The sequence below is a fragment of the Manacus candei genome, unplaced genomic scaffold, assembly GCF_025592945.1.
Source record: "Manacus candei isolate 608988 ecotype Guabito, Panama unplaced genomic scaffold, ASM2559294v1 h1tg000037l, whole genome shotgun sequence".
NCBI classification, from domain to species: Eukaryota; Metazoa; Chordata; class Aves; order Passeriformes; family Pipridae; genus Manacus; species Manacus candei.
Window position 1 is genome coordinate 13,019,480 of NW_026138085.1, and position 12,207 is coordinate 13,031,686.

The following is a 12,207-nucleotide window of genomic DNA, read 5'->3' on the forward strand; positions in this document are numbered from 1 at the left end:
CTAGGCTGGGTGGGATAAAGGCAGTTTATTTCTGAGCTGGGTATACAGCGGCGTGGTGAAGGCAGGTTATGGTGAATGGTGGAGTGAGGGTGGGAGATATGTCCTGGGAGTGGGGGGCTGTGCTCCAGGAAGAACAGACTGCAGGGTGGAGGTACTCCAGGGAATAGGGATGGGCTGGCTCCAACAGTGTGTCCTGGGGAACGGGAAGGAGTGACTGGGGGTCCCTGAATGGGAACGTGTCCAAGCTCTGGCAGCCCAGATTCAAACTCTTTTCCAGTCCCGGTCTTATCAAGGTGTGGGGACACCGACTCATCCCCATGGGGACACTCTCCTGTGCTGACACCTCTTTCAAACCCTCTGCAACATGTACCACTTCCTTCAGCCCCCCACAGCCCCCCCATCTCTTCTCACCTGCCCTGGCTGCCACAGAGCCCATTGGTTCCTGTGTGTGCCTCCATCCTGCCAGGGTGAGGATGAGGATGGGGTGAACCTGGGGATGGGGACAGTGACAGGTACAGGATGGGGCTGTCCTTCTTTGTTTGGGGAGGACAGGAGGGTACCTATAAACAGTCCCCTTGATGTGGCAATAAATAACTTTGGCTCATTTTGGTCACCAGGGAAGGAAGGATTTGGGAGAATTTCTTTGAGAAGGAGTGTAAAGTAAAAAAAAAAAAAAAAAAAGCAATGAAGAACTGGGGAGATGGAATAGAAAATTAACTTTTCCTCCCCAGAATCTGTTTGCAGTTGAAACTGGATAGTTCTGGAGGCTGGGAGAAGGAACCTGGTCATGGCACACTGCCCATCCCTGCTGGATATGGTGGCTGTGCCACCCCAGCAAAGCAGAGCTGCAGTGACACCCCAGGGTAACACCTGGGAGCTGGGGACAGGGAGCTCACACGGGACCACCGAGCCCATCCCATCCTGGCTATGTGGGAGGGGGCTGGCTGGTGGGCAGGGTCTGCTGAGGGAGGGGGCTGGCTCTCCCCACTGCCTGCTCCTGCGCGCTGATCACGCAGTCCTGCCCAGAAAGGTTAGGGTGGTAAAAATAGAGCAGGGCCACGGGATGGCGGGCGAGCAGGAGGCACCTGACCCTGCTGGCACACCGAGGGGCTGCGGCAGCTCCGCAGGGACACTGGTTTTTGGGGACCTCAGCCCCGAGGGTTGGGGTGTTCCCGGTGTGGGGGGTCAGCGGGTGGCATCACCCAGGCTGACAGGTCCAGGAAGGGGGTGGTTTGGCTGGGGCTGGCTCATCTAGGAGGTGCAAGGGGCCCCCGAGGGCAGACCCCCCGTCTTCAGCCGCAGGCTGCCGGTCCAGCCCCGGGGACAGAGGTTGAAGCTGTGGATTCCCGGGCTCTTGGTCCCCGAGTCTTCGGAGTCGAGGGAGACGTCCGAGTCTGTCGGGGACCGGGAGGTGCAGCGCTTGGCTGGGCATCGCCCGCCCACCACGGGGGATGGCAGGGGGCTCTTGGGGATGGGGGACAGCCTGGAGACGGGGCAGGAGGACGTGCTGGGTGGTAGCAGGAGCCGGCGACCCTCTGCCCAGGCGGCTCGGGGCATGCCGGGGGAGGCACAGAACTGGGGGCTGCCTGCCCGGGGCGATCGCAAGGGGCTTTTGTGGGTGGGCGAGGGGCTGCCCAGGCTCCCCAGCACGCTGCTGGCAGCCTGCAGTGCCGGCGCTCTGGGCCCCAGCCGGGGGGACTGGGGCAGGCTGGGGGGGCCGGCGGAGATGGGGGTGAAGGGCCGGGAGCCCTCCAGCCCCACGGCTTTGGGAGAGGAGCTCTTCCTGCGGGCAGCGTTGATGATGTTCCTGGCGAGCCGCGCTTGCATCTGCCGGCTGGCCCGGGGGTCCGCGTCCTGCCGCAGCGGGGACAGGGACCTCTCGCTCCATGGAGGTGACATGGGAGGTCCCTCATCCAGTTCGGGCACCGAGGCCGGGCTGGCCCAGCCGTCCAGGCTGCCCGGGCGCCGTGCCAGCCGGGGCGTCCAAGTGGGCGATGCAGGGAGGGACGACCGCCTGTCCTGGAGAGGGACAGAGAGCGGGTTAGTGACCCCCACTCGGGGGAACGCAGGGACAGAGCAGGGGGACAGCGGCAGGAGGGGTGCCAGGGTAAGAGTCACGCTGGCTCAGCCCCACAGGAGCTGGGGATGCCTCCTCGTGCATTGCACCCCTGCAAGGGCTCCCCAAAACGCATTTGACTCTTCACCCCCTTGCCTGTCAAGGAGGTCGGGGCAGGCTGAGCCTGCCATTAATCCTCCTTGCCCAAAATACGTCCCAGGCCCTCTCACTACCTGCAGCTTCCTAAAGCCTCCCTCTGGGGGATGCTCTGAGATCCCAGGTGTCCATTGCCCAGCACTGCTCCCCAGACGGCAGAAAAGAGAAGAGTCAGGTGTGACAGCGCAGAGAGTGTATTCAGAAAGAGAGGGAAAAAAGAAAAATGCAGGAGAAATAAAAGCACAGTCAAAAGGCAACTTGGCACCATGGGGAGAGTGGTGGGAGTGAGGGATGGGCAGAGGCACGGCTGGACCAAGAGCCCCAGGCTGAGCATCACCCAGCAGCCCTGCCCTCACCACCCTCCTCATCCCAGCACATCCTTGCTTCCAGCCATGCCACACAGCACCACCCACCCCAGCTCCAGCACTGAGCCCAGGGAGGGACAGGCACTCCACAGTGTCCCTTGTCCTGGCACCACAGGACTTTACTGTTCCCGAGGGATGCAGCTCTTCCTCCACAGTGAGGAAGCAAATGAGGACAGATCCTGAAGGAGCAGCAGAAGAGCCAGGAGCAGGCACAGTGAGGTGGAAAGGTGGGGTGTCCCCTCCAGGTTTGCTTTGGTAGGAGGCCGAGAGGAGCCGCAGGACAGAGGGGATGCAGATGAGCAGGCAGAGCTCTGAGCGCTGGAAAGGCGGGAGGTGAGGAAAGGAGGGAGCCAGAGGTGCGATGCTCTGTACAGTTTCCAGACGAGAGAAGAGAGAAAGCACCGTCAGCCCCCTGGCAGCACAGGCAGGCTCCTGATGGCTGTTTGGGATCCTGTGGGCTCTATGCCCCAACTCCTGCTGCCTCCCTGGGGCTGCTCAGCTCCCATTTCACTGGGGGCTCAGCAGTGCCTTCCACCCACTATCCCAGCACTGCAGCCTCCCAGCCACTTCTTTTTTCTATTTCCTTTTCTTTTTACCCCCTTTTTTTTGCGGTTGGTTTGGCTTTTGGTGCTCCCATGAGCAGTTAGGGAAGACTCAGCCTACGACCCCTGTGTTTTTCTCTCTGCCACCACTACTTGTAATAAAAAGAAGGCTTCCACACCTGGGGCTCGATGCCGGCATTCCTGGTGGAGTAGGAGGGCCGGGGTGCCTGGAAGCCTGCCTTCCCCCGGGGCGGCAGCAGGCGGCATGGGGAGGCCAGGAGCACCTCAGCCGGGGCTCCGGGACTGGCACGGCTCTCGTGAGCCAGGGGCAGAGCCCCGGCAGTGCCAGGGAAGGGGCTGGAGGTGGTCTGGCCAGCACTGGGCACGACAGGGGGATGCCAAACAGGGGAAGGAGGCAATGGAGAGGTCGGGCAGGAGGCTTGCTGGGGGTAGGGGTAGGCGTCTGGAAGAGAGGGTCTGGGTGGAGGCATCTCTTGGGGCATGGACCTTGACGGCCCCTTAGATGGGGAGAGGATGAAGAGAGAGGACTGGAGCTGGTAGGGTTGGTGCTTGGAGATCTCCAGCTCCTTCTGGGAGACCTCATTCTCCATCAGGTTGTTGCCATACAGAGATGCAGGGGGGGTTTTGGAGGGCCTGGAGGGACTCTTGGAGGGGCGTCTGGAGACCATGGGTGACAGGTAAGCATTGTTGTCATATTTCCAGGAGGGAGGCAGAGACATGGTGGGCGATGGGCACCGCAGCAGCTCAGGCTGGGAGGGAGCCTCGATGATAAACTTCTCCATCCTGGACTGCCGGCGGGCAAAGAGCTCAGCCCCCTTCCCTCTTGCTTCACTGAGGATGTGGCTGGGCTGCGGCTTCTGCTTGGGCTGGATGGTGGGAGACTTGAGGCAGGAGGACCATGCTGGAGCATCCTCAGCTGGCGGGAGGTGGTGCCCACTCCTGGATGCACTGTTGGGGACAAAGTTGGCAGCTTCAGCCCCAAGGACGAAGGGCTCATCCTCTGCACTGGGCTCTCCCTGATCTTTCTGCTTCTTCCTGCTGTCTGCACTCTGAACCAGGTCCAGCAGGTCAGGATTGGGGCCCAGTTTTGGCTTCTCCACAAAGGTGAACATGGACTTTCTGCTTCCTCTCCGGGCAGCCGACTCCTCCAGGATCCCTGTTTTGGGCAAGGGGTTTGGTCCACTCACCCCACAGCCCAGGAGGGGACCTGGCAGCATCTTCTGCTCCTGAGAGGGGTACAGGGCCGAGTAGGCAGGGGGGGAGCGGACACGGGTGAGCGGTGGGGGGCTGCTGAGGGTCTCCGCGTAGGTGGGCGGTGGGGGCAGCTCTGGGGCAGGGGGTTCCTCCGCTGGCTGGCTGCTGGTGGGGGATGCCTGGGTGCCGAAGGGTCTGGCTGTCCGGTTCTTCACAGGCTTGGGCTTGGCCAGGGTGAGATGGACCTCGTAGTACTGCCGGCCCTGCACCCCGTTCTGCTGCTGGCCACCTGGGGATGCCATCCCTGTGGCTGTCCCCGCTGGCGCACTGGGCACCTCACCGGGCACCTCACCGGGCACCTCACTGGGCACGTCAATGTTTTTCCCCTCCCCAGCGTGCTGTGGCAGGGCAACAGGTGCCATGCTTAGCCCCGCAGGGGCTCCTGCATCCCCGAGACCCTCCATCCCTCTCTCCATCCCACTGGCCGCCTGCTCCTGCACGCCATTGGTGGTGGCTGGTGCCATGTTCTCCTTCAGGTAGACGCTGAGTGGGACCTGCTGGGCTTCAGCAGGCGGCTCCTGGCACGGGGGTGCGTTTGTCCGCATCCTCTCTCCCGGGTTGCCGGGCTGGTCAGGCTCCGCCTTTATCCCCTGCCCCTCGCCCTCCTCCATGGCCACTTGCCGGGGCTGGGGCGCAGGGCTCAGCAGCAGCCCCCCGCCATTCCCAGCCCCCGTGAGCCCATCGACGCGCTGCCTGCGGCGGTGGAAGAGCAGGACGCCCTTGGAGCTGGGGCCGGGCGCCGTGGTGAGCTGCGCCGCGATCCTCTGGCTCCGCGCCTTTGCCTCCTTCAGCTCCTTCTCTGAGAGGCTGGCGCTGCGGGAGAGACCTGAACAGAAGGGAGACAGGGGTTAGGGGGGCTCAGTGGGGATGTGGGGTCTCAGCCCTCCCTGCCCAGGAGTGGCATTCCAACTCCTTTCCTGGCAGCTGGGGGAAGGCGGGAAAGATGCTCTGAGGCTGGGGTGCATGGGGGTGATAGCACACTTCAGGGGCAGTGGGGACCCAGCCCAGCACCCCACCAAGATGCTGGGACAGATGGGAAAGGCCAAGGGACACATAGGGACACTTGGGACCCCTATCCCACCCCATATTCCATCTGGGCTCTGTGCACCCACCATGGTGACCGTATGGGATTTCTCTGAGGACTCGGCAGGTCTCTGTTTGCAGATCACATGGCTTTGGCCCTGGCTTGTGGAGGCAGTGGGTAGGGAAGAGGCCAGTGTGTGTGTGTGTCTCCCCCAGACCCTCACCCCAAATCCCGCCATTCTGAGCCCTGATGTCAGCAGGGAGATGCCAGCCTGCCACCACCTCATGGCAAGGCTGGGGGCCAGTCCGTTGGGGGATTGATGCACGGAGCAACACGAGATGGCAGCAGCTGACAGAAGCTGTGCAGATCCTGACCAGCTGGACACAGACATGACACAGCAAGGAGCCACCCTCCCGCCTCAGGACTCAACACAAGTGCTAAAAACAACGTGCTAAAAGCCTGGCACAAACCCCGTGGCGAGCAGCCGAGTGCCGCTGGGCTTCTCCTGTGCTGGCCAAAGGTCAGGGCACCAGCCCTTCCCGAAGACTGAGAGGATGTGGAGCTGCCGGGAACACATTTTCTCAGGGTGAGCAATTTCCTACGAGCTCACTCCAAAGTGCCCGTGGGAAGGGCAGTGTCCTCAGTCCTGACGAGGCCACTGCTGGGCACAGACTCCAGTGCCGACCATCAGCATCACATCTGCACCCACCAGGGGTGCAGCCCCCCTCCAAAAGCTGCCAGGATGGCTGTGATGGGTGTCCCTGCTTTGGCCTCAGCAGGGAGGTGGGTGGCCAGCCTGCCCCAAGCCCTGCTCCCCTTCTCTTCCCATCCCTTCCCATCTTCTCTTCCTTCATGTGTTTCTGATTTTCTTGCCTTCTGTGCCGCTTGGGAGCCTTCCAGGATATTTTCAGCAGTGGCTCAGCCTACTAGCGAGGGAAGGGATAGATGACTAAGCCAAATCCTTCCAGCAAGCCCACGGTAAGCAGGAGGGCTCTTAGAAGCTGGGCACCTCTTCTTCCTCCTACCCTCCTACCTCCCTCAACACCCATCAAGTCCCTACACACCTCTGAGGTGAGCAGGATGCCCTGGATGAAGCCTTCAGGCTGCCTGACAGGAGGGTTTTGGCTGAACACAGGGCAGAGGAGGAGGAGATGCCAGTGGAAACTCTCCTGGAGATGAGGAGCCCGTCCGCAGGGGCGATGCCGGTGGCCAGCATCCCCCCCGGTTCGCGCCCGGCATTGTTTAACGCCCCATTTCTGTTTGCTTTGGCGGCGGCGCAGAGCGGGGCCGCGGTTTCCTCCGGCCGGGCTGGCTGGAGGGCGGCCAGCACCGCGGGCCCCGCGCCGCGGGGTCACCCTCGCCGCCTTTATCTCCGAAACGGAGCAGAAATACGGCCAAGGAGCCGTTGAGAAACAAGCCACAGGCTCCAGATGTCTGCGGGTTTCGTGCTCCGAGCTGAGCATCCCCGCTCCCTCGGAGGCCAGGGCTGCCTAAGAAGCCGAGCTCTCGGCGGAGCCATTTCGCAGCCTCTCGCTCCTGCTACTGCCTTTTAACAGCAATGGAGGGGCCCGGGGGGATCTCCTCCGTGCTGGAGGGATGACTCAGCTCTTGGCCAGCCCCTTCCTGCTTGGACTAGCTGCTAGATACACTCCCATGTAGCCAGGACCAACACCGGGATTTGTCCCCTGGGATTTTGCCCCCAGGTATCCCCATCCCAGGCATGGGCATCACTCTGGGCCAGGATGTGCTGCAGGGTGGAGTCCCCCACCTGAAATCCTCTATCTAGAATCCATTCCTATCCGTATGCACCCCTTCACTCTTCCAGCAGCCTCTCTGCCCCTGCCCAGCCAGCATCCACCATTCCTGGGCTGGTCTACCTGAGTCCACTGGAAATTAATCCCTCAGGATACTACGGTGGATGCTGGGGTTAAGAATTGCTCTTCGCATTCAATTTTTATCACATGGATGGAGAGCACCAAAGCCTCTGGCAGTCCAGAGGAAATTGCAGAGATCTCCCTTCCCTGCTCCAGCCTGAGCTGTGGGATTAGGTTATTCATCCCAGAGCCTTTATCCCTGCTGGAGAGGTCCTGCCACCTGGGGCAGCTCCTGCACCTCTCGCTCCCCTCCCAGCCATGATGTTTCCCATCCTCCTTCCCCGCCATCCACTGCCAGCTGGGAGCCTGGCTGGTTCCTTTCCCCAGCCCCAGGCAGGTGTGAGGGAGCTGAACTCGCTGAGAATGTCCAGGTGCTGGGGAGGAGGAGGAGGAGGGGTGTGAGGCTGCTGGAGCAGAGTGGGGAGGAGGCAAAAGTAAAACTATGTGTGGCCAAGGGCGCCGGGGGCTCGTGCAGCACTGGGGTTTCCGCCCATTAACGTGAGTCCAGTCCAAAATCTGAAGCGTGACAGGCTCTTCTTGTGCTCTTCCGTGCTTCCTTCCTTCCTTCCCACTGTACTTGCCATGACACTGTCCTTCAGGATGGAAACATCTCCCCCCTCCAAATCTTCCAACACAATGAGCACCACCAGCCTTCTCCACTTCTTTGTCCCCACATGGGGTCCATGTTTGGTTGCCTGTGGTCCAGGGATGCTGGAGAAGGACACGCTCCCTGTGCCCTGCACAGCTGCTGGACTCCTGGCACACGTGAGCACCCCAAGTGCTATTCCAGTTCAACGCACATCAATTCCAGCCAGAGGAGCCTATAGATCTCTATCTACATGTGTATACAGGCACTTGCTCCGTAGGTTTTCCATTGCTCCAGGGGTGACTTCTAGAACATCCCCCAAGTGCAGGGCTTAACAGCTTCTTACTGAGCTGTCAGTCATCCTTCCCACAGCACGTACTGTGCTCTCTCCCCCAGAGCGAGGATGACGAAGGTGATGAAAGGCATTTTTGTTGCTCTCCCTTCCCGGTCAGATGGGGAAAAAAAATTCCTTCTGGCTCACCTTTCCATGCAAAGGATGGATCCCCCTGAATGGCGCTACTGCAGAATGTCTGAAGTCCACCCAGGAAAGGCAGGAGTCACCATCTGACCCCAAATGAAGGTGAAGATGTATCAGACATAGCTTGTGGCCTATCCTGCCCTGAGATGGACTGGAATGAGGATTTGGACGCAAATTTCAGGGAGGGGAGATACTCCAGGGCCTGCTGAACTGACAGATTCAGTGGAAGTTGATGATCTCAACGTGGCTGGGATGTCACAGGAAGGAAAACAGTGACTTGGAAGCTGTGCATGGTGAGAAGTCCTTGTATGGAGAAGCCAGGAGGTACCCAAGTCCCAGTGGGACCAGCAGGATACAACAGGCCATGTGAAATCTTGGAGTCAGAGCTGGCAGGTGACTCCAAAGTCTTCACTCTGTCCCTAGCCTGCTCTGAGTTTGGATGCTCAGCCCATCTTGGCCATGCTCAGGGTGTCCCACCAGACCACCCACCAGCAGAACACAGATCAGAAACCCCGAATCCTCCTTTGCACAGCACACCACTCACCATCCATAACCACCAGGTGCTTTTCCCCCTTTTCAAAAGTTCCTTGGCTGCTGTGGGTCAACCCAAATGGTGCATCTTGCCAACAAAATCTCACTGGCAAAACCAGGAGCGAAACCAAGACAAACCCCACCTCCAGAGGGACATGGTGCTGTGTCACCTGCCATGGACCCCAGCAAACATTCACAGCCGGGCATTCTGGGGAGGGGAGATCCAGTGTTTTCACCCAAACATTGAGGGCTTTGGACACCGAGGAAATGTAAGCAGGTTTTTTGGCAGAGCAGCCAACTGGCCCTTTGCCCCAGCTACAGCTGTGCAGGATTTTTTGCAATGTGCACCAACTCACACACATTTAAGTCCGAGCACGCACTTCCCTCCAGCTCCCAGAGTTATCCCAAATAATCTGCTGCTAGGAAAACATGGTGGGTAGCACAGACAGGCAGCTGAGCTAGCTAGAAGCGTATATGATTCAAACATATGGATAAAAAGATGACAATTTTCTGCCTAACTCCCAGCTTCCAACCCTCCTGTACCCCATATATAACACCTCCATGAAGGTTTTACCCACACTCGCCCTTCAGACCCAAAAAGCTCTGGCTCAGGCAGTGGGTGCCATGGTGGGACCAACCTTGCCCGCCTGGCAGGACGCTCTGAGCTGGGCCTCTCCTGACAGGCGCCTTTGCCAGAGACAAAATCTGGCACAGCGAGAAAATTCAATGCGCTTGCAAGTTTTCCCTGTGCTCTGTTCACAAGGGCTTTGCTGGATTTGGAGCTGTTTGCCTCCCAATGCTCCCCCCAGCTCCCAGCCAGCACCCAAATCCTACTGAAATGGCCCCACAGTCTCCAAGCAGCGAATCCTGGGGCACCCATCTCCCACCCAGGAGGAGGAGAAGAGGGTGGTGGGATTAAGTTTGAATGGGGGCAGACTGCCCCTGCCCACCCCCACTTCCCGGGGGGGTGCAAGTGAGCAGCCTCAGCCCTGCATGCATCCACACTGGGCAAGAAGAGGCTGTTGCACTGCAAAAGTGGAGGATGCACCTTCTCCCAGCTGGCCAAAAACTAAGCTTTTAGCTTCGGAAAAGGGGGCTGGAGCCAGGCAGACCTCCTCCTGGCTGCCCTGACACCCGTCCATCCAGAGTGCAGCAGAGCCTGTCCTACAGCCAGGTACCCCGGGGACCCCATCCTGCCTGGGGTCCCAGCCCCACTGTGCCCACTGGTGCTTGAACTCGCTGTGACCCATCCCAGGCTGCCAGGACCCAGTGACAGCCCCACCAGGCTGGTGCCCCGAGCCAGCAGCGCTGGCCTGGCGAGAGAAGGTCAAAAGGCTCGGTGTGTTCCTGTCGGGTGGACAGAGCCGGGAGGGGAGTGGAACGAAACGGGGCCTTCGCCTGTCCCTTGCACAATCCGTAAGGGATCCATCCTGCTGGCTGCCAAGCCGAGGGACAGACCTCGTGTCCCCAGTATGGGTGGCATGGCCAGGGGAGATCATGTCCCCATCGTAGGGGGCAAGGGACATCGCCTGGGAAGACGTCCTGCAGAGCCGGGAGGTGCGACCCTGCCCCAGGGGGACCCCCACATCCCCCCACATGCCCCCGTGTTTCCTTGCTGTGCCTCCCACGCCCCACATCGGACACCCGGGTGCGGGCAGAGGGAACCGACACCTGCCCCTCTCGTTCCTAGAGAGAAACCCTGCTCAGCCCCCATCACTCACCCCTCGCCCACCACAGCACCCACGGGGGTTCTGAGCATGTACTCTCTGAACCCCTGTGCACCCCCGGAGCCCTCTGCACCCCCTGCGCACTGCCATCTCCCGGCACCCCCGGACACCCCCGGATCCCGGCACCCGCGTTGCCCTCCCCTCTGCGCGCCCACCCAACCTCCCCCGCCCCGCCGTCACTTCTGCACTTGCACCCTCCGGCCCCCCCGCCCCCCCCCCCGGTGCCCCCCGTCGCTGCCCCCCAGCCCCCCCAGCCCGACCGTACCCGCGGTGCCGGTGCCGGTGCCGCCGCCCCGCGCAGCCCGACTGCACCGGGGAGGAGGCGGCGGGCAGGAAAGTTGCGGCAGCTCCGCCCTCGGAGCGGGCCCGGGGGGGCGGCGGGCGGGGGCCGGGGCCGGGGGTTGGCGGGTCCCGCCGTCACTGCCCCTGCCCCTGCCCGCCCCGACAGACCGACCGACCGACCGGACGGGACGGGTTCCCCTCCCCGGCGACACCGGCAGCCGTCCCGCCGCCCCCGGTGTCCCTGCTCCGCCGCTTCTCGTCCCGGTTGGGTCTGCCCTGAGTAGCCTGAGCCGGCTGCGGGGTGAGAGCAATCGCGACATCCCCTTCCCATCCGGGGCATCCCCTTACCCAGCTCTGTGCATCCCCTTCTCAGCCCGGGGCATCCCCTTGTCTCATCCTGAGGCATCCATCTCTCCCAGTCCTGCACATTCCTCTTACCCAGCCCCGACCATCCTCTTACCCTCTTTTCCCTCCTCCCAGCACTGCTGGGGACCTGCAGCACCTTACGTTTCAGACGCTGTCGGGGACGTGGGGATTTCCCTTTCTGTAGTTTTCCCCAGTGCCTAAAGGTTTGAGGCACTTGGAGACGGGCAAAAATCCAGCACCCGTGTCACTGCCCTGAGGACCTCCTGGGAAGAGCACAGAAAGCCCTCTGCCAGGGATGGTCTGCTCCGAGTGACAAGGGGACCACAGTCCTGGGCAAGATGATCCCTGGGGAGCCAGCATCACCTCTCGCCTCCAGTACCTCACTGCCAGGCAGCGCTGTGGGTGAGACCAGTCTCACCCCCTTCCTGAGCCTGTCCACGCTGCAGGATGAGCTCTTGGCCTGATTTTTTGCCTTTCTAATTTCCTTTCTTCCTGCCCCTCTGTGCTTTTTTGTGCTTTTCTGGTTTTTGAGGGAGCCTGGCGCTGGCTCGGCAGCCCCCAGGGAGCGAAACCTTCTGTTTATTTGCACACCAGACAGAGAAACCAGTCCTGCCTCCTGCATCTCCCAGCCTCTGCCTCTACCCGGGGCTCCTGCGCTCCCCAGCCTGCCCCAAGAGGTGCCAACCAGTCCGGGCCGCCATGCCGGATATTTGGGAGCAGCCAGCCTGGCCTTGGGCTGCTGGATGGGGACCAAAGGGGCACCTGGGACCCGCCTGGGTGGGTCCACACAGCTCGAGGCGGGGCACCCGCGTGGCTCCCAGCTCCCAGGGCCAGCCCTGCATCACTTTGGGTGCAGATGGATGCAGCCTTTTCTCCTGCAGAAGCTGGATAGTGTGGGAGTTCCTGTACCCCCAGCCACCTAAGGAGAAGAAGAGCAAATCCTTG

At 61.3% G+C, this 12,207-nt stretch overlaps 1 protein-coding gene across 1 annotated transcript; it reads right to left on the reverse strand.

The window, feature by feature from the left end:
* Positions 1 to 10: 10 nt before the first annotated feature.
* On the reverse strand, positions 11 to 11,233 carry SYNPO (synaptopodin). The gene is made up of 3 exons (XM_051793916.1): positions 10,880 to 11,233; positions 3,299 to 5,220; positions 11 to 2,019 (listed from the first exon to the last, which is right to left on the reverse strand). Exons 1-3 carry the CDS (start codon positions 11,214 to 11,216, stop codon positions 1,252 to 1,254), a joined length of 3,027 nt encoding a protein of 1,008 aa, XP_051649876.1. The 5' UTR covers positions 11,217 to 11,233; the 3' UTR covers positions 11 to 1,251.
* Positions 11,234 to 12,207: the final 974 nt, after the last annotated feature.